The sequence below is a fragment of the Protomyctophum bolini genome (genome assembly GCF_963924005.1).
Source record: "Protomyctophum bolini genome assembly, chromosome: 22".
Taxonomy (NCBI): Eukaryota; Metazoa; Chordata; class Actinopteri; order Myctophiformes; family Myctophidae; genus Protomyctophum; species Protomyctophum bolini.
Window position 1 is genome coordinate 5,060,379 of NC_137883.1, and position 27,500 is coordinate 5,087,878.

The 27,500-nt window shown below is 42.9% G+C and overlaps 2 protein-coding genes across 2 annotated transcripts in view; both read right to left on the minus strand.

Annotated features, from left to right (window-relative positions):
* Positions 1–27,500, minus strand: part of LOC308309588 (breakpoint cluster region protein-like) — a 124,193-nt gene that overhangs the window by 9,426 nt on the left and 87,267 nt on the right. Inside the window, exons 4-9 of the mRNA XM_080755500.1 lie at positions 27,252–27,437; positions 18,500–18,607; positions 14,802–14,865; positions 13,952–14,004; positions 3,181–3,324; positions 403–410 (exon numbers count right to left, since the gene is read on the minus strand). Coding sequence (XP_080611626.1) covers positions 403–410; positions 3,181–3,324; positions 13,952–14,004; positions 14,802–14,865; positions 18,500–18,607; positions 27,252–27,437 — 563 coding nt within the window. The remainder of the gene's footprint in view (positions 1–402; positions 411–3,180; positions 3,325–13,951; positions 14,005–14,801; positions 14,866–18,499; positions 18,608–27,251; positions 27,438–27,500) is intronic.
* LOC308310389 (E3 ubiquitin-protein ligase TRIM39-like) lies at positions 20,836–22,218 on the minus strand (the record flags this gene model as incomplete). Its single annotated transcript, XM_080756733.1, has 1 exon — positions 20,836–22,218. One exon carries the CDS (start codon positions 22,216–22,218, stop codon positions 20,836–20,838), a length of 1,383 nt encoding a protein of 460 aa, XP_080612859.1.

The following is a 27,500-nucleotide window of genomic DNA, read 5'->3' on the forward strand; positions in this document are numbered from 1 at the left end:
AATTGATGGAAAATTCCTGTAAACCAGGTAATATCATTGCATGCTGTCTGCAGCCTGTGAGCTTAAAATGCTGCAGACCACAGAGAGCTTCGGGCGCGCGCACACACGCACACACACACACACACACACACACACACACACACACACACACACACACACACACACACACACACACACACACACACACACACACACACACACACACACACACACACACACACACACACACACACACACACACACACACACACACACACACACCATAATGAGCGCCATTGATTTCCATGTGCTGCTTTCATGTATCCATTATCAATATTTGATTAGCAGTTTCTGTGTGCGTGCGTGCATGCGTGCGTGCGTGCGTGCGTGTGTGTGTGTGTCTGTGGGGACGTATAGTCTGACCAGACGGGCTGCAAATGGGTCCCATGGGGATAGTGGGGCAGGGGTAAGGCCGGCGTGTGTCTGCATATTAGTTATAGAGAGAAAGAGAGTCCGCTGTCCGTCCCGGGATATCTTGTATAAGTCCAAAACCAAGTGGTGCTAAAATATAAAATAAAAAATATTCGTCGACTACATTTTTTTTCCCACTGACCAAAAACGACACGGAAACTGAACGCAAAGCGAAGCCACACGATGACTAAAGGCTATGAGCGTAAAGATATCGACAATTTCGTCAAACAAATAAAAACTAGACTAAAATGTTAGGAAAGGGACAATAGAGCGTCACAGTCCCGCCCCCCTTTCATGACGACGCCAGGGCCCAGGAAATGAATCCCAATGCATTTTCCCCCCCATAGACATTTCATAAAGTATTTATTTAAATACCTTTTAAAGGTAGAGTAAGTGATTTCACTCAAAAAACCTTAAGTTTCGTTTTTGGCTGTGGGACCTAAGCCTTCGTCCAATCAGGATAGAGAGTCAAAAACGAAGCCTAAGGTTTTTTGACCCCCAGGGGTTAACTGGGGACAGGGAGGAACTCCTTATATGGTCAGCACACTCTATAGTAGAGAGGATTATCACAACAAAACAAAAAAATAAGTGATATTTGAATTAAGTGAAATCACTTACTCTACCTTTAAGCGTCGTATATATACGAAGCCGACTCGAATCGCGACCAAATCATGACAACAACAACAACAACACACAATATTTTGGACCAAAAACAAATAATGACAAAGGAGAAAAAAAAAGAAAAAAAAAACATATTGTATAACCTGCATGCCGTCTTTGTTTGGGCCCAAAACATTGTGTTTATTATTGTCATGATTTGTCACGACAAGAGCTGGCTTTTTGTCCGCGGCGTAAAAACGTCTTTAAATGAATACACTTTCTGAAAAGTCTTTGAGGAGGAAAATGAACGGGGATTTATTTTCCGGGTCTCACGAGGGGGGAGGTGGGGGGGACTGCGACGCTCTATAGTGGACAAGAGATCCACTATAAGTAATTTTTACACTTGGTTGCATGTGACCCACCCAGCCACACACACACACACACACACACACACACATAAAACAGATGTGTGATAATGTAGCCCCCCCCCCCCCCCCCCCCCCCTCAAATAAAAACATGTTTGAAATATGGAGATATGAGGTTTCCTGCCCCCCCCGTACTATACACAACATACAATGCTGGCAGTGTATATGGGGAGGATGCTGTAATAATAATAATAATAATAATAATGACCCACCACCATCCTTCATTTATGAATAATTAATTTGGAATGTTCCAGTCAGAGGGAGAGGAAAACTGGCTCATTACAAGGCATTACTATACAGTATGAATACGCCGGTGTCACGCATGCCAAGCTGTCAATCAAATGACAGCCATTCATGTGGCTGTCAGTGTATGTATATACAGAGTCATCTCGGGGGTGAAAGTGATGGCGGGGGAGTGGCGTGTCATGTGAGTGCGCGTGTGTGTGTGTGTGTGTGTGTGTGTGTGTGTGTGTGTGTGTGTGCGCGTGAGACACGTGCGTGCGAGAGAACGGAGGAGCATTTTTGTCCCCGGGTTTTAGCCGTTTGAAATGCAGCACGTCCACGTGGTTTGACGGCCAATTACACATATTTGTGAGAGTCCTTGACGTGAAATTGTCTGAGAACAAGGACACATGGAAACATAATATGTATTTCAGAAAACTGTCGTGCTTTTAAGAAGATCTTTTTTTTTCAATCAGGGCTAAATGGGTTAAGCTATCGAAGCTATAGAACTAGCAGTGCGGTAGCGTATATAGCAGTCTATACGCTACACATAGCGGTGTGTGTGTGTGTGTATGTGTAACTTCTGTTTGCTTTGTTGTAATATTTATTTACCTATGAAAGACATTTATCTGTTAGAAGGGTTAATTAAGGCACTAGAAGCTTATAGGCTTCAGCCTACACCTTTTTGGTCAATGTTTCTTTTGCGAAAAGAAAGCATGCATGCACTGTATTGATTTGTTTTAATGACCAAAATAAATAAACTCTACTATATGTGCACAGCACGCTCTATTCTGTATTATTTATTGATGTAGACTCAATGTTGTCGCTCATTCATAAAGTAGTATAGGCTAAGTTGTATATCTCATCTATACGTTATTGGGGAACCGTGTTCGTTTAGTTTTCTTCGTTGTTCTGAACATTTGCACTTTTAAAGACATTTTATTACTGTGAACAAATGTTTTGCCTTTTTTTTTATCAACTGTTGCACTTCTACTTATTTTGGGTTTATAATAGGACAAATATAAAGGGCCATTTCCCCTAAAGATGGGCGTTTTTTTTTTCCTGTCAGCCTACCGTCTGTCCCTCCAGAAAATATATAAAATAAAGGAGAAAGCCACAAAAAAAAACATTTAAAACAAATATATATATTAGATTTCAGACTCCTAAAACTGCCAGCCGGGGGCGCCTGATGCAGGGGAAAGGTTAAGGAACTGGTTGGAATAACGTGTTCCTTCCACGCGCTATACGTCCAACCAGGGAAACTCCCCCCCCCCCCCTCTGTCAGGTGTAAAAGGAGCGACTTGGGACACTGCAGGCATGGAAGGAAGTGCGAGTTCAAGTCCGCTGCTCTCCCCCAGGTTGGCGGAGGATGAGGGTGTGTATAGAGATTATTAGATAATCGACACAGGGGGTGAAACATGGGGTTTATACAAAATCGTGGGATGAGAATTATTATACGAAAAAAGAAACTCGTTTTACATACCTCTCCCTTCTTGACGGTCATGGACTGCCGGCGAGGCGTCGTCGTCTCCTCGTTGATGCTGGAGAGGAAGTTCTGAGAGATCCTCAGCGCGTCCTGCAGCAGGGGGTGGTCGGGGTGGCTGGAGGGCGTGTGTTTCAGTAGGTCCTAATAATATACAGCACACAAATACACCTTTTTACAGAGTTTTCTGTATACCAGTCGGAGTGAATCTTATATAAACCCATTCTGACCTGAGATCAGTAGGTTCTATAAAAAATGTCTTTCGCAATCCTGACGGTTTTCTATTCTGACCCGAGATCAGATCCTAAAAAAAAAAGAAAAAAATGTCTTCCACGTCAGTCGCTCTTCGATTTTTCAAAAAATAGCAGACCTACAAGCTCGAGCTTGTAGATCTGCTATTTTTCAATAGCTAAAGCATAACGTAATGCAAAACACCAAAAAAATGGGATCCCGCACTAAATGGGTTAAACTTCTTAACCCATTTAATCAGGACTGACCAGAGTAGACTATAGCATAGGAGAGTGGCGACACCATAGCGTTTTGACTACCATTGGAAGAGCTCCTTCTATCTCAATGGGATAGTTCCAGCGTTTGGAACTATATATAGCCCATATATAGCGCCCCTGCTTTGCGGCGAGATCAAAGCGTGTCGCCTGCACTCTCTCAATACAAACACAAGGAGCCCATATAGCCCAAATGATAATTTGTGATATATATGCACAGAACATAAAGCATTAGGCCTTATATCCTGCTACCCTAATAGACAGGGGTACATAAGCACATGGCCGTTTATCCCAACTCTTTCTCCGACCGAACCACACTTTTACCACACATCTCTATATGCACAATAAATTCGGCACACTCCCAGAATTTACATAGGCAATTTTTTAGCCGTTCATTATTTACTGTTTAAATATTACTTTTATGAAACACGCTGTTATTGCTCTACCTCAACAGCCTACGTCAAAATCGTCATGTTGGCGTCTACTACGCCAACTACGTTCACTTAATGGGGCCAGTCTTTCACAGTGACACACATGTTACATGAACCACGCGCCCGGGATGGTTTCTACCCCTCAATGTCGTATTTGCTGCGCCCTTCTAATGCTGCGCCACGCCTACTCTACACTCACTGCTTGCAGCAGCAGCACTCGCTGGGAGCTGGGTCTGCAGGCGCCCGTGTGTGTGCGTGCGTGCATGTGTGTGTGTGTGTGTGTGAATGAATAAGGCGCTTATATCGCTTTTGCTCAGTGGATGGGACATTTACATTAAAAGCTATCGGATGGACGCGTGGATAACGGCATGGTTGTGTGCACTCGGAGGGAAAGGTTCCATATAGCTTCCATGCTAGCTGCTTCAGACACAGGGGAGGGGAGGGAGATGGCCCGGCTCACGGGACTCCAGTGCGAAATAGCGCTTATGCAACAATTACCCTAAAAACACACACACCTCAACTCAATGTCATTGTGAATAACAATTTCGAGCGAAAAAATAATTTCTGGAAGGACACTTTCACCCAGTATGAAGCTAAATGTGGAAGCCGTGTGTGTCACACCAAAACGGGTGACCTATAGAATCCTGTAACGCCGTGCATTCTGTGCTTGCGTGCGCATTTCCCAAATCTCAGTGATTTATCCACACATCGCTCTGTGTGTGTGTGTGTGTGTGTGTGTGTGTGTGTGTGTGTGTCGCCCTCCAGCTGCAATTGCGAGTGTGCGCTGTGTGCAGGGCACACTACTGAGTTTAAAAACACAGCTGAAACAGTGTCCTGTAAGCCCATGTGGGCTGGGCGCCTTTGGTGCATGACACAAAAATAAAGAAATCTATCTATCTATCTATTCAGGCCCATTCAATTAATCTATCACTACATTAGTTGCCTGTTCAAAACTAAACTACACTTTATGAAATCATTGTTGCAGCCTACACACATATATTCAGGCCCATTCAGAACACATTTCCCAAATCTCAGTGATTTATCCACACATCGCTCTGTGTGTGTGTGGGCGTGTGTGTGTGTCGCGTCGCCCTCCAGCTGCAATTGCGAGTGTGCGCTGTGTGCAGGGCACACTACTGAGTTTAAAAACACAGCTGAAACATGAAGTGGAGTCTGTCAACTCCTGCATTTTCTTTCTTCCCATATTGCGCTGCAACGACACTGGGATGAGGCCCCCGAAGGGGGCCGAAATTCTAGTTACTATAATTACTACTAGAATTTCGCCCCCCTTCGGGGGGCTCAATCCTAGTGTCGTTGCAGCGCAATATGGGAAGAAGGAAATTGCGGGAATTGACAGACTCCACTTCATGTTTCAGCTGTGGTTTTAAACTCAGTAGTGTGCCCTGCACACAGCGCACACTCGCAATTGCAGCTGGAGGGCGACGCGACACACACACACACACACACACACACACACACACACACACACACACACACACACACACACACACACACACACACACAGCGATGTGTGGATAAATCACTGAGATTTGGGAAATGTGTTCAGAAGTACAACGATTAAGCACGCACAGGCAAATGTCAGAAGCATCTGTTTCGGTTTCCAAACAGGAAGTTGTAAATGTGCTTATTAGACGGAGGCAGCGTGATGCTGGCATCTATTGTGATGCCAGCATCACCACATTTCACATAGAAATATAAGCACCCATTTTCTCGCTTAGCGGAGACTGTGGGGTGGTAGAGGACATCTCCCCGGACGCGTGGGTATGTCCAGATAGTTGCCTCGCGGAGGCCTCTTTGTCCAGTGTCCATTCTGGGTCTGGAAACGGCACTTTTTTGAGTGTTGACCCCAATAGAAGGTCTGCTGCTCTGAATTTTACACCTCTCCCGCTTAGCGGAGACTGTGGGGTGGTAGAGGACATCTCCCCGGACGCGTGGGTATGTCCAGATAGTTGCCTCGCGGAGCCGTCTTTTTTCCAGTGTCCAGTCTGGGTCCGGAAACGGTAATTTATTTTGCATTGACCCCAGTAGAAGCTCTGCTGCTCTGAATTTTACACCTCTCTCGCTTAGCGGAGACTGTGGGGTGGTAGAGGACATCTCCCCGGACGCGTGGGTATGTCCAGATAGTTGCCTCGCGGAGGCCTCTTTGTCCAGTGTCCATTCTGGGTCTGGAAACGGCACCTTTTTGAGTGTTGACCCCAATAGAAGGTCTGCTGCTCTGAATTTTACACCTCTCCCGCTTAGCGGAGACTGTGGGGTGGTAGAGGACATCTCCCCGGACGCGTGGGTATGTCCAGATAGTTGCCTCGCGGAGGCCTCTTTGTCCAGTGTCCATTCTGGGTCCGGAAACGGTACATTTTTTTGCATTGACCCCAGTAGAAGCTCTGCTGCTGTGAATTTTACACCTCTCCCGCTTAGCGGAGACTGTGGGGTGGTAGAGGACATCTTCCCAAACGCGTGGGTATGTCCAGATAGTTGCCTGGCGGAGCCGTCTTTTGTCCAGTGTCCACTTTATAAAGTCCATGCACTCCAGTGAATAGCATTTATCCATTTAGATAACTTTTTTATGTTATTTAATTACTTATTTTTACACAGAAACATAATGTGTGTCTTTACAATAACTGTAATGTAATAATAATACTAATAATGTAATGTAAAAATTATTTAATTAACGAATTAAATAATCTTATTTTATTCTGAAAGCAACCGGATGTCTTAAATCTGCTAGCTGTCAGACCGGAAGTTCTAAATTTGCTCATAAGACGGAGCCTTAGACGGAGCCAACTCGCAGGCAGTGCGAGAGGCTGGTTACAGGATTCTATAGGTCAGCCGTTTTGGTGTGACACACACGGCTTCCACATTTAGCTTCATACTGGGTGAAAGTGTCCTTCCAAAAATTATTATTTCGCTCGAAATTCTTATTCACAATGACATCGAGTTGAGGTGTTTGTGTTTTAGGGTAATTGTTGCATAAGCGCTATTTCGCACTATTTCTCCCTCCCCTCCCCTGTGTCTGAAGCAGCTAGCATGGAAGCTATATGGATTATGGAAGCTTTCCCTCCGATTGCACACAACCATGCCGTTATCCACGCGTCCATCCGATTGCTTTTAATGTAAATGTCCCATCCACTGAGCAATAGCGATATAAGCGCCTTATTCATTCATTCGATTCATTTGGGTGTGGGGCTGTGCAGTGCTGTGGGCAGCCTTTCTGACGGAGGCTCGGAGCTGCTGCTGCTGACGCTGTTCGAGTCGCATGGAGCAGTATAGAGTAGGCGTGGCGCAGCATTAGAAGGGCGCAGCAAATGCACGACATTGAGGGGTAGAAACCATCCCGGTCGCGTGGTTCATCTAACGCGTGTGTCACTGTGAAGGACTGGCCCCAATAAGTGAACGTAGTTGGCGTAGTAGACACCAACATGACGATTCTGACGTAGGCTGGTGATGTTGAGCAACAATGGCGTGGTTGACAAAAGTAATATTTATTCAGTAATTAAGACATTTCTTTCAATGAAATGTAGCCTATATGTATTCTGGGAGTGTGCCGAATTTATTTTGCATATAGAGATGTGTGGTGAAAGTGTGGTTGGGTCGGAGAAAGCTGTTGGATAAACGGCCATGTGCTTATGTTCCCCTGTCTATTAGGGTAGCAGGATTATTATGATTATTATTATTAGTATTGTTATTGTGATTATTACATGGATTATTGTTGTGATGTGAGCTTGTGGCTGACTCACTATCTAGAAAATAAAAACATGGCACTTCATTTAAAATAGGTTACAGACCCCTGTTATATGCGCTTGTTTTGGGATTCTTTTTAAAGACCTATTTACTTGTTTCTATGAGACATGGCAACGCCAACAGCGCAGCGAAAGGCATCCACGTCTTTCTCTTGTGAAATGCTGAGATGAGAAACGACCATAATTATTTCATTTCTCAACCTTAAAAAAAATATAAAGACATCTCCATAATCCTTGGGAAGTGTGTGTAGCAAAAGTAGTCGGCATTGTCATGGTTGAAAGTATTCATGCAACACTGACGCTGTAAGCTGTGTGATGCTAACGCGCTAACACCGTTAGCATGGTCTGTGTTGGTCAAAGGAAAAAGGATAGATATGAAACTACTGGCCAAAGTGTCATACAAAACACAACACCTAAAATCGGAATGTGATGGTGACCTATTGAGCACAAACAGACAATCATGATTTGCTTGCTGGACCTATAATTAATTTATGTGCATTACATTTCCACCTCGCACATATAAAGCAAAAGCAAGATGGATGCTAACGCGCTAACACCGTTAGCATGTTCTGTGTTGGTCGGAAAAAGGATAGATATGAAACTACTGGCCCAAATAAATGTCATAGAAAACACAACACCTAAAATCGGAATGTGATGGTGACCTATTGAGCACAAACAGACAATCATGATTTGCTTGCTGGACCTATAATTAATTTATGTGCATTACATTTCAACCTCGCACATATAAATCAAGCCACAGTGCAGTCAGAGAGTAGTTCACAGGTCACACACAGGAGCAGTGAAAGGGGGAGGGGACTTGGGATGGCAGTGTAGAGTAGGCACGACATTGAGGGGTAGAAACCATCCCGGTCGCGTGGTTGATCTAACGCGTGTGTCACTGTGAAGGGCTGGCCCCATTAAGTGAACGTAGTTGGCGTAGTAGACGCCAACATGACGATTCTGACGTAGGCTGTTGAGGTTGAGCAAGAATAGCGTGTTTCAGAAAAGTAATATTTAAACAGTAAAGAAGACATTTTTGGCGAATGCAATGTAGTCTATGTCTTTTGTGGGAGTGTGCAGGTTTTATTTGGCATAGAGAGATGTGTGGTGGAAGTGTGGCTTGGTCGGAGATAGAGCACGAATGAACGGCCAGGTGCTCATGTACCCCTGTCTATTAGGGTAGCAGGATATGCGCCGAAGTTCCTGACGTCACTCGCTCATCCCCTGGTTCACAGAAGTCATTTCTCTGGTGTCTTTGTAACTAATTCAGCAGCAGTAACATTAGCGTTTTCTCTCAGTCGGTTGATTCTTCATATCCATATGAGTTGAAACGGCCCGGGATTTCCAAAAACTTTTTTCTTTTTTTTTTTTTTTTATCCCACGATTTTGTAACCCATTTTTCACCCCTGTGTCAATCATCTAATGTGATCCTGGGCTCTACACACACCCTCCAGCCAACCTAGTCCCCCATATATGGGGGACATGCGGGGAGAGCAACGGACTTGAACTCATGCTTCCTTCATGCCTGAGTGTCCGAGTTGCTCCTTTTACACCTGACAGGGGGGAGTTTCCCTGGTTGGACGTATAGCGCGTGGAAGGAACACGTTATTCCAACCAGTTCCTTTCCCCTCCATCAGGCGCCACCGGCTGGCCAGGGGGAGGCAGTTTAGAGACCAGGATTACGGCATGTTTTTTGTGAGGGTATACCTACCCTATAGGGGACACGGGGAGAACATGCAAACTCCACACACACCGTATAATCCTGTTATAGGAACGCCTGTATACCACAGCTGTCTTTACTTGTCCCTGATCACCTCGTCTCCATTACCCATTATAGAATGCAAAACGCATAGTTTCACCCAGTGGTGTAAAGTAACTAAGTACTTTTACTTTATAAGTACTGTATACTTAAGTACAATTTTGAGGTATTTTAACTTTACTTGAGTACTTTAACTTCTACTCCACTACATCTCGGAGCCGAAATTTGTACTTTTACTTCACTACAATCATTTGAAAACTTTAGCTTCTACTAGTTACTTTGGAAAACATACATTAACCACTTCAACCCTATACATTTCGGCCATTTGAAAATAGCTGATCTACAAGTCCACAATGCGTCGCAGCGTGACGCATTGTGAGCTTGCAGATCTGCTATTTTCAATAGACTTTGTACACATTTTTAACTTGTGGGACGTTCTGCAATATGAGTGGGACCTTATGCAATATGAGTACTTTTACTTTTAGTACTTTAAGTTTACTAGTGTCAGGTGTAAAAGGAGCAACTTGGACACTCAGGCATGAAGGAAGCATGAGTTCAAGTCCGTTGCTCTCCCCTTGTCCCCCATATATGGGGACTAGGTTGGTGGAGGGTGTGTAGAGCCCAGGATCACATTAGATCAGGGGTGTCGAACTCAACTTGGGGCGAGGGCCGCATTGGTCAAAAGGTCACTTGATGGGGGCCACAACCAGTTAGTGTGGTACGAGGCGTCAAAAAAACAGCTCCCGTAGGATTTTTGTGCTAAAATTGATTTTTTTACAGATCTTGGTTCTATAGAGTCCAAACTATGAGAAAATGATGGGGTTCAAATTTTCCCGACCCCCACCCCGTTTCTGGGGGTGTTTCCTCACCTGGGACCTCCCGGACTGACCCCTGGGCCTATTCCAGTTCTCATTACATTCCTCGCTCTGCTCCTGCTCCAGAATATTGTCAAATTAGATCATAAATGAAGCATAAAAGTATTTGTAGCTGGGCTCTGATATTAAAAAAATGGTAGTAGCCAATACCAGGGGTCTTCCACAGGGGGCCCATGACCCCTAGGGGGTCCTCAGAGTTACTATACAGGGGCCCACCAAATCATTGTGGGATAGGAACTTTTTTTCTTTTTTTTACATTAAACCACTTGAACCATAGCATCCCTTTTCCAAGGAGAACTTTAGCCAACAATAGCTGATCTACAAGGTTGTAGTTTGAGCTTGTAGATCAGCTATTTTCAAAGTATTTTCCAAGTGTAGCAAATATTGCTGCTAAAAAAAGATCAGCCAAGATCAGCCAGGCTGCTGCTGTCTTTCTCTTTTCTCTTTGTCTTTCTGTTGTCGGTCAGGTGACTGGGAGGGCTACTTGTCATCCTTAGAGGAACTAGTATTTCTTTGCTCGTGATCTCCTTAAATATGCTCGACTATCTTGCCCAAATGAACGCTCTTGAACAGGATGACCGCAGTTTAGGTGTGCTTCCCCGTGGGAGGTTAGGGTGTGGGTTTGAGATGGTTAACATCGGTAGACTGTAGACAACTTGACTGCGTGTACTGTACGTGCGTTTGATTTGTGAGTTCTCTTGGCACAGTACCATGGGTGTGTACGCATAACAAAGCTGAGAAATGTCGGCTATGTGGTTGACACGCATTGTGAGAAGATGAGTTCAGATATGTACCAGTGCCACTGTCTGCTATTTTGTTTAAAGCTGCATTACACCTCAAGCAGACTGAAATTATGAACCCTTTTGGGTGTTATTTTGTCCATAAAGTGATGCTATTCTTGTGTGATCCTCAAAACAGGATTTGATATATTCAGACAAAAATTATTAATATTGCCACCACCACCAATAACCATGATAATACAGCAGCTATCTGCACCCGGGGAAATCACTTTGCCAGCTTGTGAATGTGATGGACATTTCCATTAATATTTTATTTTTGCCACGGACATGCAAAACAAGTGATCAATGATATTACCAGAACACAAATGTATAGCCTATAGTACTAATTGACTCTTGACGTGTCATAGTGTCTACTCTATTCCACTGCGCTATTTTAAAATAAGTCATTTATCAAAACTTATTTTTGGGGAAAAGCCGATCTACAACCTCACAACACATTACGGCATGTTGTGACCTTGTAGATCAGCAATTGTCCTTTCTTCTTAGCCTATAATGACAAGCCCAAAATTGGGATTTCAGGGTAAAAATAGCTATATAGTCACCCAACTTACCCAGAAAGACTGGGAAGTTATCCACTGTATACTGGCAGGTGGCCGTCCAGACAGGCATTATATGTGGCATAATGCATGGTCCAAGTATATTCCATGTTTGGGATTTCTAAATAAATATATATATATATATATATATATATATATATATATATATATATATATATATATAAATAAATAATAAATGGGTCTTCCGTCTTATACAGTAAGTAGGCTACAGTTGCAGTCCGAGAAAGGGACACTTAGCTGCAAAGGTGAATGGGTGCGCAGTATACTTAATATTAGGTTATTGCAGATGGCCTTTCAGAGGACAGTGTTACTTGGGGACATGAGGAGACAGGATGTTCTACAAGCTAAACTAGTTTTGTGTTTGTCAACGTAGCTTAAATAGTTGGTGTCAGTTCATTAAGGTGTGTACTGCAATGGAAACATACCTGAGATTCAAAACAGATAATTAAGTACTGTTTAAGGAATGTTTCACTGTTCACTGTTGGGCTGAGGAAACTTGGGTACGGTCCCAACACTATTAGGGAGGACATTCAAGATGATGATGACGAAGATGAATAGATCCTGCAAATAATGTATATATGCATAATTGACCATGGGCTCTTTAAGAGGATAGGTGTGTGTGAGTGCAGTGTGTGAAATAAATGGACACATTCTGCGTGCCCAAAGTGAGAAGTTGCAATACCTTTATTACCTGCAGTAACATCTGTCAACAATAATGGTAGAATACTAATAAACTATCAAAGTACTTTACATAAACGCAAGATATTCTAATACTATTCGAAATACTTGCAAATCTGTATATATGGGTGCAAGAATAGGGGAAAAACTAGTCCCGGCCCCCTGTGGAAGACCCCTGGTATTAACTACTACTCATTTTTGTAATCAGTGCCCAGCTACAAAAGCTTTTAATGCTTTAAGTATTATCTAATTTGACATTGTTCTGGAACAGGAGCAGAGCGAGGAATGTAATGAGTACTGAGATGAGTCCGGGGGGTCCCGGTGAAGAAAGACCCCAACCTAAAGTCAGAAAAGATTATTCTGGCTACTTTCAAAGTGTAATAATAATAAATCAACTCAGAATATTTAAAAACCTATAAAACAACCCTAATATTATGAAAATCGGACATTAATTGTCTGGCGTAATATTATGGGAGGTCCCAAAATATATGACCCCCCCAAATAAGGGGTGGGGGTCGGGAAAATTTGAACCCCATCATTTTCTGACAGTTTGGTCCCTATGAAAGCCAAAAAAGCAAAAAAATCACTTTTAGCAAAAAAATCCTACGGAAATACACCTCGTACCACACTAAGTTGCGGAGAGAGATAGTCACTTACTCACTTGTTGTAACTTGTAGGGATGCCACAAAGTGACCATCAGCCAAATCGAATAGTCGACAGCTCTGCCGATTAATAATCGATTAATTGAACCCACCCCCCATATTAATCAATATCAGATACAACTTATAAGATTTTATATTATGCACATGCCATGGTCACATAACCATTATATGTTGAGTGCATGCTTTGATGGTTACAGTTTTATAATCAGTTTTGATGAGTAAACCTTTGTGGAGATCTTCTCAGTTCTCATTGTATGCTAGTTACTGCCATTCAGGATGGAAAATGAAATCCATTTGGATTTGGGGAGAAGTAGTTTCATAAGGGGCTGGTATGAAGTACTTGATATAAAGAGAACATGTTAAGTTCACTAGTCTACACTCTACTCTACACCTGCCTTCATTTCATCTGATTGTCTGTCTGGCAGGCACTTAAAAAGCGATCGTTAACTGTGTCTGTTAGAGAGGGGCAGAGAAGAGTGGCTTTGCTCAACTTGATTTATACTTATATTCTCCACTCTGATGAAGGTACATGTTCGATATATCATGCAGCATTACTTATTAGTATATTTTGGCTATAAAAAAAAAAAGGTTTTTCTTTTTTTTTTTGCTTGAGGCAGGCGGGCCGCGGCCCGCAGATCGCCAGTTTGACACCCCTGCATTAGATGATTGACACAAGGGGTGAAAAATGAGTTACAAAATCGTGGGATAAAAAAAACAAAAAAAAAAACAGGATTATATATATACTCACATGTAGCACCAGCGTGCTGCGCGTGACTCTGTCCACCGGCTTGTACAGCAGCGCTATGGAGAGGCAAGGACAAGAAAATGTAAAAGACGGGTTTAATTACTTAATTTAAAATAAAGTTTTTTAATTTAATTTTAAATAGTTACCGTATCGATTTCAAATCGTCGAATCGTATCGGATCGCCATAATGAACCGATATCGTGCATGTGTCGTATCGTCGACCATGTATCGCGATACGTATCGTGTCGCTGTTAAAAATGTATCGTTACACCCCTAGCCCATTCTGACCCGAGATCAGATTCATATACGAGGTTTCCACTGGACACACACTGGTCCGATTAACCCATTCTGACCTGAGATCAGATTCTAAAAATGACAGTCGTTCTTCGATTTTTCAAAAATATAGCAGACCTACAAGCTATGAGCTTGTAGATCTGCTATTTTTCAATAGCTAAAGCATAACATGATGCCGACACCAAAATGGGTTCCCGGTCAGAACCCATTGGGTCAGAACCCATACGTCAACGCATTGTTGACGTATGCGCACCAGATGCGCGGCTGCGACCCCCGCTTGATTTACTGCCGTTTCCAACATGACAGCCATGTAAACACACACACTGTCATTTACAGCTAAACATTGCTCTCACAAATGTTTTTGAAAACATCTGAGCTAGAAATAGACTCGGCAGTACCCGAAAACGGATTATATTTGATCAACTATATGATCGATAAGGTGAAAATAATCGTTATCAATAAAAAAAAATGAACGAGCTCCGTCCCTATTATGTGACACAATACTTAGTCGGTTGTTTTTGTTTGATGTGATAGAACATAAACAAGGTTTTGGGCTTACTCTCCAGGGAGTTCTTCATGGCTGACTGGTCCTTACAGTCCTTCGTGCTCCTGACCTTCAGGTTCTGAAAAGGAAAGAGATGTGATACGATCATGAGTGTATAGAAACAGAAATACTCAGATTGTTCAAAATGTGTTGAAAATCTATTGAAAATAGCAGATCTACAAGCTCACAATGCGTCGCGTCGCGACGCATTGTGAGCTTGTAGATCTGCTATTTTCAAATGGCCCGAAATGTATAGGGTTGAAGTGGTTAATGTATGTTTTCTAATCAAAATTAAAATCCCCAAAGTAACTAGTAACGAAAGTTTTCAAATGATTGCAGTGAAGTAAAAGTAAAAAAGTTGTCTCCGAGATGTAGTGGAGAGTAGAAGTGAAAGTACTGGAAATTGGAAATACTCAAGTGAAGTACAAATACCTCAATATTATACTTTATTACAGTACTTAAGTAAAAGTACAGAAATGCTAAAACACGATCCGACTTTGGCTACGACGAGTCGAGTGACTGTTTTCCTACAAAGCAGTTGATTAGGACTTGAACCCCTATAGCACAGGGGTTCCCAAACTTGTTTTAGCCCAGGTACCCCCTCATCCTCGCAACCCCCGATAAGCATACAGTATTTGCAACCTTTACATTTAGATGCCATTGGAACCATTTGTATTCAAACTTTTCAAGTCACAGCGCATTTTCCTTTTTCATTTATTTAAGATGCCATCTTAGAATAGATCTACAAGCTCATAGGGCTCATAGGTCAAGCTTGTAGGTCTGCTATTTTTGAAAAATCGAAGAGCGACTGACATAAGAAGACATTTTTAGAATCTGATCTCAGGTCAGAAAATGAAAACTGTCAGGATGTAGAAGTACATTTTTAGAATCTGGTCTCAGGTCAGAATGGGTCAATTATACCTTAGAGCTGTTGGAAATAATTTAAAACAAGTCCCCCCCCCATTCTGAGTTTCCTAGAACTGGACGTTTTTTTCATACTTTTTTCAAGCTAAAAAAAAAAGAAAAAAACATTTTGAAAAAAAATAATAATCAGAAATATTTTGCGGACCCCACTTTGGGAACCACTGCCCTATAGCGTCCCCATTCTGGGGGGATGATTCGCCAAAAATACAACTGACATCCACAAGTTAGCACTGCCAGAGCCGTCAAAATCTCCTCTTTTAATCGGGACCCTGCAGGCATAATTATATCTTTTCAAATGGGGTTTCCGTGCGGCCAATTTGGGGGTCTATATAAAAGGACAAACGAGTGGCTGGAAAAAGGATCAACTATTTCAACCATATATACCAGCTCGCACCAAACGGTGCCATATCCTCAGCATAACCCTTTCACTATCCCGCCTTAAGAGCCAATATGCGTCATTACGCGTCGCGGACCATTAACGTGGCTCTCCATGATGGATTCTCTGTCTCTTATCTGGAACGGCGAGCTGAATGTTAACTCGCAAGTTAATGCGAGATACTACTAGATGATTTATTAGAAGCTGCAAAATGGATATGACGATTTAAGGAGGTCAAAGCAAGGGCTCTGTATTGAGAGACACCTCGCCGTAGAGTTAGTGTGTCTCACCTGCGATGTGAGATTATACTGTAATGCATGCACAAGTAAGTAAGGCAGAGAGGCTTATTGGCAATATTCAGACCGCGGCCATCTTGCCAGCAAGGTGCTAAACAGGTGAAACTTCCCATTGACGTACAGCCCATTCAAAAGTCCTATCTGATTGTATTACACAACGTCGGACTCACCAACATTGCAGCTGCACGTGCGAAAAGCGCGAATTATCCTCTTTCAAATCTGTAAAAGGGTTTGTTTCAATACAAATCCACTGTAGAGCTCGTTATGTGCTACGTCCTGTCAAGACATTCCTCGCAGGTGAAAGTATAATTGGAGTCTGGAAGCGCTCGTTATCAGTAAAGCTATACCTCCTGCTGCCTCCTGCATTATGTGCAAATTGAAAACAGGTGGTACGCATGGGCCGTTGAGTGATATCCAAAAGAGCACTCCCAAACTCTTGACACGATAAAAAAAATATCACACACAGAATTTCTTGACAGGAAGTAGCTCATAATATTATGTCTACAGTGGACTTTTATGAAACAAACTAAAGTGTATGCATGTATACTATATGTGTACTATGTAAACTCAACATTTCCATTTTCCTGCCATTCAGTTGCAAATTATTATTATTATTAGTATTATTATTATTATTATCTGGGGACCCCCCGAAAATAGTTTCTTCAGAAGGCAATTAAACGACATACCTGAAATTGAACCGTCACCAATAATGGTACAGTATAGCCCCTGTATAGCTATTGTAATTCTACTTGCAAGAACAGCACTAAAGTAAAGTGTCCACATCAGCCCGTTGCTTTGTCTTAACCCATTCTGACCTGAGATCAGATTCATACGAGGTTTCCACTGGACACACACTGGTCTGATTAACCCATTCTGACCTGAGATCAGATTCTAAAAATGTCAGTCGTTCTTCGAATTTTTCAAAAATAGCAGACCTACAAGCTCGTATCGCGCCACTCGGTGGCGCGATATGAGCTTGTAGATCTGCTATTTTTCAATAGCTAAAGCATAACATGATGCCAACACCAAAATGGGTGCCCGGTCAGAATGGGTTAATGTTATAAAGCACAGTACTGTAGCTACAGCGCAGTGGAAGAAAGAAATTCAAATTCCGAGAGATGAAAGGATTTATGAAACCGAACTACCGTGATTATATATAACTTCAAAGCTGTTATAAGCAATAATATGTCTGTATGGGCTGTCAAGGCCAGAAAGTAGTTTTTTCTGCCACTCAGCAAGCATTCCTGCATAACTTCCTGGTTTGATGATGATGTCACGCGCAATACCCTCTAGAAGCATGTCTAAACTATAAAGCCTCTATACACAACCACAACATGCTGGGATGGATGGCCCTGCACGTGACCATGTAAAACACAACACAAAGTTATCGTGTTATAACATTGAATTATATGACATTAAAACCACTTTTAAACCTGGCGTCCCCATTTCTTATTCAATTGTGACCAAATTTGAGTTCAAATTTGACATATTGGTCGTTCAGTTTGACCCACCAGCCTTGGACTCGAGATATGGCTTGCTAGAGTAATGTCTTGCAGAGAAATAGGGGGCTGTATTTTGCGTGTCTTAAGTACCAGGTCTTATTCCCTAACTTAAGTAAACTAAAGACCTGGAGGCGTGATCAATGCCATTAGGCTATTCTGAGTGGCCAAAGAGCATTGGCCACGCCTCCAGGTCTTTAGTTTACTCAAGTTAGGGAATAAGACCTGGTACTTAAGACACGCAAAATACAGCCCAGAGAGTTGAGAAAACAGGCTTGAAAGGTTCACTTCTGTGGTCTCCAACATTACACCTAGATACATGTTTAAGCATTCATTTCATATTTACATGTCGATTTCAGCTCTGACACTTATTTCAGACGTGCCCTAGTTAGTATGTGCAGAGTCTGCCTGTGCTATTAACTCATTTAAAAAAGAAAGAAAAATAAGGTTTTTCTCCTCTGGTGAAAAGCTGGAATTTGCGCGATGGCAGGCTCTCAGTCAATTCTGGTCACAATTGTTAAGACTGTGATATAATCCCCAGCTAAAACGAACCCTGAGCTCCTGCACTGTACACCCCCCCACCCCGTCCCCCCCATATCTTCTTTATGCCCGACTTACCTCGGAGATTTCAGCAAACTGCGCGTTGGCTTGACAGCACTTCTCTGCCGTCTCCACAGCCAGCTCATAGTTGTCCACGAAGGCCCGATAGACGCCCAGCTGGCTGGCCTGACAAAGAAGAGGGGAAGACCGTGTCATTTTCACCCAACAACAACAACAGCAGCAGTGGAGCTGGTGGAAAAGTATATCCACACTTTTCCTGGGCTGTGTGTGCTCCAGTTCCTGTTGATTTCATTGGATATCATTGGTCATCTGACCAGTTTCATTGGCTTTCATTGGATCAAATTGACAGGAACTGGAGCACACACAGCCCAGGAAAAGTGTGGATAGAATACAGAGTAGAATATCTACAAGGTGTTGTTTTCGCCGACTGAAACTATGACGAAAAATGTTCTTCGGCCATGTTTTTCACAGAGGAAAACTAACTGGAAACGAAATGAAAAACGACGCCGTGATGACTAAAACTACGCGACTAAATATATTGACAATTTCGTCAAGAAATAAAAAACTAGACTAAGATGTTATAGGAAGGGACTATAGTGGACAAGAGATCCAGTATGAGTCATTTTACACTTGGTTTCAGCAAGTGAAGAAAAAAAAACACAGCCATTACGACGGCATCAAGGCCCGCCAAAATACATTTTGTTCGGCTAAATCGACTGTCGATTTAGTCGACTGAAATCTTACGATTTTCAGTTGACTAAAACTATAGACTAACACTAAAACATTCCAGGTGACTAAAACTACATTTAAACTATTCAAGAGACTACGACAACAAAACTAAAATCAAAGTTTGCTGCTAAAAACAACACTGCTCGGGCGCACCGTCTGAAGTGTAATATATTACTCCTATATAACTCCTACACCGACGGCGTTTACCTCTCGTCAGAAAATGGTTATATGTCCAGGGCAATGCGAAGACATGATATGATATGATATAGTAGGCTACTTTATTGTCAGTTCACACTGAAATTTGTCTTGCGACCCAGCAGCCAAGTATGCAGAACACATACTGTATACACACATTTTTCACACTTTTCACCAGAGGAGAAAAACTATATAAATATTTTTTTTTTCTTCAAAATGAGTTAATATCACAGTTAACCCATTTAGGCCCGACGTCGAAATTTAAAAAAAAATCATCTAAATTCTGACAGTTTTCTGACATGTTTCTTGTATTAGTGGTGCTCAAAATTTTTCAAAAATAGCAGATCTACAAGCTCGTAGCACACCAAAATTATAACAATGTTTAAAACACCAAAAGGGGTTCCCGCCCCCAAAATGGGTTAATATCACACCATGTTGCCCATGTATGCTCTACCTCATACATGGGCAACTGGAGGCCCCACCATCACTTAATGTGGCCCTCAGGTTAATATCAGAATACTGATATATTATTGATTTCAGCTGTTACAATTCCAAACATGCAAACATGACCCTTAAAATTACTTAAAAACTTAAAAAATTCACTTTTCAGGATTCCAATTCAAAAATAGCAAAGACAATTTTCAGGATTTAAATTAAAATATAGCAAAAATAGCTGATCTACAAGCTCAAAAAAAAATGTCTGTGCAGGAAACCAGGTTCAAATCCAGGGTAGAAGAGAAACGTTACATATAGTAGTGCTGCTTCAACAGGAAGAAACCTCGGGCAGAAATAGACTCTATAAAACGGGTGTAATATTTAACATACTGACCTATGTGCTCAGTCAGCATCATATAAAATGTCGTAACTTTTAATGTCTTAAACGTGGGAGTCAATATTGATGCAACGGAACTCAAATTCCACCGATTGTGTTAGATCATGTTTATTTGATTTTCCAAATCATTTCTATACATAGATTTCTGTCTTTCAGATCTATAATTTCAACAAAAAAGGTACATACATAATACATACAGTATGCCTCTCTACACACTAAATGAAACAATAATTACAAATATACAATTTAAAGTATCATATATGTAGCATACCGGGTATTACAATACATAGTTTTGATTTTTTTTTCAGACCTCCAGTTCTAGGCAACACATAATGGGGGGACTGTTTTATTATTTTATTTTTATTTTATTTTAATATTATTAACAAATAGGTTGGTATATTAATGACATAGTAAAATGTTGAAAATGAATGGTAATCCCCTTTAACGGGTTAATTTATACATCTAAACCCCGATATAACAACTATTGCCATTACCATGGTCAGTAATATCAGCAGGTTATTAATGTTAACATTATTACCATTATTGATTGATCAAGATGCTCTATCAATCTATAATTTACCATCATCATATAATTATCGTCTTTGTCTTCATCATGTCTATGGTACATTGTCCAGAGTTAGACAGATCTAGGTAAGATCTTCAGAGCAACACCAGTACCAGTGACAATGTATGGAAAGAGTGTGTCAGTGAACCTGTGTGTGAAGGTGTGTATGTGTGTGTTAGTATCAGGATCACAGATTGACAGCTTTCCTTCATTCCAGTCCAGCTGGACTCTGATCCTCTGAGGCTTTTGCTTCACTGAGAGAACAGTCTCTGACCGAGAGGAGACTGCTCTGTATGTACCGCCAAGTAACCTTATTGTCCAGTATGGACCCCCCGTGACTCCCTTCCTCTGAAAGGACTCTGCTAACACACCTACATGCCAGTGTGTATTGTCTCCAACCTCAACATCCCAGCTGTGACTCCCTGAGTTAAAGCCTTCAGAACCAAGGACACGGCTATAGTGGTCAAATCTCTCTAGATTGTCTGGAAGCTTCTGTCTCTCTCCCCGTGTCACGCTGGTCAGATCATCAGACAGGGTGCATGCTGGATGGGCAGTGTTGGGGTCAAGAATGACAGGAGTGTAGGAGACAATGTCCTTCATCTTGTGCCAGACTCTGAAGGCCAGGTTGCCCAGGTGTTTGGCCACGTCTATCAGTGCTCCTGAGACCGGCTGTGGGTCCCGCAGTGTGACCTGGACTCTCTCCATCGTGGTCTTGTAGTTCTGCAGGAATGAGATGTGTTCAGCTCTCAGCTCCTCCTCTATGGCTCTGATCGTGTCTGAAATGGTTGATATGTCTCTGTTCAGACCCTCGATCTTCTCCTTCATCATCTGACTCTTCTGCTGCTCTTCCTCCCTCAGTTCGGTGATCCTGGCCTCCTCTTCATCAAGTAGAAACTGATGAAGCTTCTTAAACTGTTCCTTCATCTGCGTCTCTGTGTGTCGGGTCTGGAACGTAATGTGTCCTGCTGTCTGGTCATAGTTTGTTTTAGTTTTATTAAAGACCTCCAGTTTGTCCTGTAAAGGCTTCAGTGATTTCTGGACCTTCTTCTTGTGATCCAGAGCAGCTTCATCGACGGGTCTGGAACGGTGGTTGGCGTGTTTTTCTGAATGAAGACAAACAAGACACACTGGCTGTTGACAATCCAGACAGAACAGTTTAAGTTTTTCAGCGTGCAGACCACAGAGATCCTCAACCTCAGACCCTGTTGACATTTTCTTCAGTCTCTCCTGTAGGAAGGCCTCACACAGGTTCTTCAGAGCCAGGTCTATGGGTGAATCCTTTGATTGTCTCTTCTTACAAACGGGACACTCCTTTATTTCCTTCCCTCTCCACCAGTCCTGTACACAGTCTTTGCAGAAGCTGTGGCTACACGACAGGAGAACAGGATCTTTAAAGACGTCGTGACACACAGGACAGGAAAAGTCCTCTTCCGAAAAAGACACCTTGGCAGCCATTTTGCCCTTTCAGTAAAGCTACGAACACTCTCCTCGAGACAGGAAATCCAGCCAGTCAGTTGTTGTGGTAACTCTAGAATGTTCCCTGAAGTTTACTTTCGCAGTGAATCGTGCAGGCTCTTGTTAAAGTCCATTCAGCTGGCAGAGTCAGCAGCAGGTTGTTCCAGTGGTCTCTGGGTCACTATTCCCTCCTGTAGCTGTGGATGGAAAGACAGTCTGTCCTCCTCGCTGGAAGTTGTGCGTTTGATCCAAAGTGCAATCTTACCGTGTCAGATGAGTCAGGTGAGGGGGTGGAGCTTTGACAGACCTGTTGCAAAGTTCACGCACACACACGCACCGTGTGCCTGATTCAGTATAGACCACACAAACTGAATTGGTTGAACGTATTGAAGTCAGGACAGCCTTTTATCTATTATAAAGTATAGACAAGACAAATAGACAACGTGTAGGGAACAAGAGAGTGAACAGAATGGGAAAAGTTAGATTTGTTTTATTGTCTCAGTGTGGAATTTGACCATTCAAAGTGTTTTTACAATGCACGCCGTATCTCATTAACCCTTGTACACATAAACAGAGACAGCTGCTGTATATTCCAGTCACCTGCCTGCTCTTCATGAGCAGTTAAAGGGGCATTCCACTCAATAGGTCTTGTAGGTCTATAGCGTGCCACCGAGTGGCGCGCTACGAGCTTGTAGGTCTGCTATTTCTGAAAATTCGTGAAAATGTTTGAAAATATTCTTTCAGAGCATTCGTTCTTTGGCTCTAGTTTTTCAGAAAACGGTCAGGATTTAGAAGGCATTCGTAGAATCGTTCCCAGGTCAAAATGGGTTAAGACAGATCAACTCTCCTGAAAACAAGTAATGACGAGAGATACAGTACCACACGCATTCACTACGCACGCACGCACGCACGCACGCACGCACGCACGGCACACACACACACGCACGCACGCACGCACGCACGCACGCACGCAGTCACAAACAGCGTTTGAGCTGAGACTAATAAAAGTGTCAAACAGGTAGGAGATCTGTCAAGAATGACCTAATTACAGGTCACTGCAACACCTTTGCTAATGACTATACTGTCCACAGTCCATTGTGCGTCAAGTGACAGCTCGTAATTACTCTCACCTTCAGAGCAAGTGGTTTGGTTCCATTTGTGCACTCTCAGAGTTTCATTAACTCTAGTCAACAAAAACAACAGCGATTGTGAGCTTTCACAGTGTGACGTCATTTCCGCTGAGCATTTAAGCACCAGCATACGGAAGGAAGCTATAGGGTTCAAGGAAGCTAGGGTTCAAGGAAGCTAGGGTTCAAGGAAGCTAGGGTTCAAGTGGTGAATCCTCTCTCCCTCATCTCTCTCTAGGGCTGTCATGATTATTAAATCTTGATGATTAATTGTCGCTGAAATAATTGCTATTAAGCGCTTTTTAAACCATTCAGGGCTTTTGGTGTTTTAAGCATCATGTTATGCTTTAGCTATTGAAAAAATAGCAGACCTACAAGCTCATAGCGCCGAGTGCATTGAACGAGCTTGTAGATCAGCTATTTTATTTTTAATTTTTTATATCATTTTTATCCAATGATTTTGTAACCCCATTTTTCACCCCTGTGTCAATTATCTAATGTGACCCTGGGCTCTACACACAACCTCCGCCAACCTGGGGAGAGCAACGGACTTGAACTCATTTTTCCTAATAGAGGGATTTTTGTTTACAGTTTAGCTCCTGTCTGGAAAGGACAGCAGGAGAGGGGAAGGAATTGGGCGTTGTGTGCATGCGTGTGCGCACAATGTGTGTGTGTGTGTGTGTGTGTGTGTGTTTGTGTGGAGAGAGAGAGAGAGAGAGAGAGAGAGAGAGAGAGAGAGAGAGAGAGAGAGAGAGAGAGAGAGAAGCGGGGTAAATAGGCAGGGTCGGCCTTAAGGATCGGGAGGCCCCGTTCATGACGTCATACTTTTCTTTTTTCTTTTCATTTTTCTGGTGCGTCAGTGTGAATTATTATCGGACTTCAAAGCACGAACAAGCACACAGCACAGCCAAGTAGAAAAATTACACAAAAGCAGCTCGATTAAGTAAACAATTTGACTTTGTCTTGAAATGACTGTAAGGTATAGCAATGATGCAATCGCAACTCTCAGCACTGGGCAGGGCTGGAAGGCTGCGATGCAATGCAATATCACTTACAATAGAGGGTACGTATGTGCGTGACATCATCATCAAACCCGGAAGTTATGCAGGAATGCCTATATACTGAGTGGCAAAAAACTACTTTCTGGCCATGACAGCCCAATGCATCCAAACAGAAAAGTCCCATCCGATTGCATTAAACAACGTTAAACGATGTTAAACTCACTTTGCATGTTGCTTTGCCACTCGATGTGCCATTCACTTTAAGCATGCGCATACCCTCTATACTACTACTACTACTACTACTACTACTTTTATTTATTTTTGTCCCCTGGAGGCTCGAGGCCCATTTGAATTGAAACGATTGAAACGTATATATTAAGGCCGCCACTGGAAAAAAGGGGAAAAGTGATGATCGTCGGTTCTTAGACATTATTCCATGATCCAACAACACATTGTCGGGCCTCGTTTGGTGCATTAGCTCAACAAAGGTGGCACAAAGACAAACGGTGATGGGGGCAGCACATTATACGGATCCGTTATTGAACTAAATATATATATAACAGCATGGCTAAAACATTGGATTTCACCCCAGCCATGTGCTGCTTCTTCCTCCTCCTCCTCCTCCTCCTCCTCTTCCTCGCTGAGAGACAAATTAAATAATCCCTTCCTCAGTTTAGAGTATACACCCTGAGGGGCCATGCTATGAGAAGTTAATAGGGGGCGAGCGAGAGAGAGAGAGAGAGAGAGAGAGAGAGAGAGAGAGCTAGACTTTGACTCACATTATGCCGTCTATTTATAGCAGCTTCTTTGAGACACAAAGAATGCAGTGTACTGATGCTCTGGAAAGAGAGCATTGTGACACACGTCTGCACACACACGTGTGTGTGTGTGACTGTGTGTGTGTGTGTGTGTGTGTGTGTGTGTGTGTGTGTGTGTGTGTGTGTGTGTGTCAGTTACATACAGCATGGGGTCCCTGCTTCATTTTCATTCAGTATTAGAGTGGGTCGTTATATGATCAAAAGCAGAACATTCATTATAATGGCGTGTAAAACATGTGGACAAGACCAATTCATTGCCGTGGACACATTGTGTCCGTGTGCGGACATGTTGGTGACCCAGCAGTGCAGTGTGCATGTTGTTTTTGGCAGCAGACATCTATTTTAGTTTTATATAGTCTTTGGGATGAAACTTTAGTTAGTCATATTTAGTCATAGTCACCTGCATGGAATGTTTTATTGTTAGTCTAGTTTTAGTCGACTAAAAATGCCATGCGATTTTAGTAGACTACATCTGCAGTTCATTTAGTCGATATTACACTTAGCCGATCTACAAGCTCACAACGCGTTGCAGCGCGACCGCGTTGTGAGCTTGTAGATCGGCTATTTTCAACACGCAACCAAGTATGTGTGTTGGCAAGTATGGCAATGTCTCGGGACCCCCGCCCCGCCCCCTCCCTACCCCCAATATAAATTTACTTTAATAACCTTAATAATAGAGACAATACACCATGAATAAATACTGAAACCAGATATAATCATTAGGGAAGGTGTACAGTATATGTGTACTATATGTAAACTCTTCATTTCCACTTTCCAGCCATTCAGTTGCAAAAGAATAAATAATAATAATCTTTTTATTTTATTTTATATAATTTGGGGACCGCCCAAACTAATTTGGCGACCCCCCCGAGGGGCCGCGACCCACGGGTTGAGAACCCCATGCACTAGTCCCGTCCTAACGCGTTAAGTCTAGTTTCTATGTGTTGACGAAATTGTCAATACTTTTAGCGTATAGTTTTAGCCATCATGGCTTATAGTTTTCATTTAGTTTTCCTCAGCGAAAAGAATGTAGTCGACAAACATTTTTTCCTCTTCGTTTCAGTCGACAAAAACAATGCACGGACACAGTCGGACATGACACGACTGGCATACGACCGTACCCGTTTCTGGAAGAGTGTATACGTATACATGTTGGCGACTAGCCTCGGGAACCCAGACGTTTCTATTTCCAGGGAGAAAAGAAAAAAGTCCGGGGGCCGAGGCATTAGAGTAGCGCAAAGGTCGCTCCCTCTCTGCTGATTATTGATCGTCTGCACCTTTGTTAAATTGGCGCACACACATTGTATACACACACTCCTCTCTCTCTCTCTCTCTCTGTCGCTCAAATTATTAGTCTCATGTCCTGCAGCTGGGTCTATAGTTTCTCCCGGCGGATCCTGCCGGGAGCTGCATACGTATATATGCATATTTAGAGGCAGCGGTTAGCCGAACGGTTTGCGGAGCGGTCTTGATATCGGAAAGGTCGCTATAGTTCGTATCCCCGGAACCGGCACGTTAAAATTACCACCGCTGAAGTGCCCTTAATGGACAAGGCATTGATTGAACCCCTACCATGAAATGTTCTATGAGCAGGGGCCTGGCTGTATAAACAAGTTCTTGAGCTTATAGTCCAGTTACCCTGGGTAAACATGGTACCTTTCCTTTCCTTTTTATGCCATAGAAAGCATATAGTGAGTTCAGTACCGGTTCTAGGCCTTTTGAGGCCCTAGGCAACATATTATACAGAGGCCCCCCCCCTCCTGCTTTGCCACGCCGGATAAAAATTGTAAATTTGCCATGAAAATGCTTCAATCTGGTGCACTTTGAGATCAAAATTAAGAAGCTAGGTGGGGGCCACATGTGTCCAGTAGCCCATGTAAGGGATACATGAAAAAAAAAAATCTTCTCCCTGTGACGAGGCCCCCTCAGTGGTTGAGGCCCTAGGCGACCGCCTAGTTCGCCTATGCCTAGAACCGGCCCTGAGTGAGTTCCAGTCTATAGTCGGTGACTGACCAACTCTGCACGGACAGTACACACACAACGACTGGCAATACGACGACCGTACCGTACAGTACAGTACAGTATACCTGCTTCTGGAAGAGGTCGCCGACCCTCTGGTGGTGGCTCCACTGCTGGACGCGCGGCAGCAGGCAGTCGTAGAACTCCTTGTGGCTCTCGTAGAGCTCGGGCACCTTGAAGAAGATGGTCTCGATCTGGGCCACGCTCAGCACCGGCTGGGAGGTGGTGGCGGCGGCTTTCAGAGGCTTCATGGGCTGGTGGAAGACAGTGGTGGAAAAATATATATTTTGCGTGCAAAGGTTCGCGGCAAACGGACG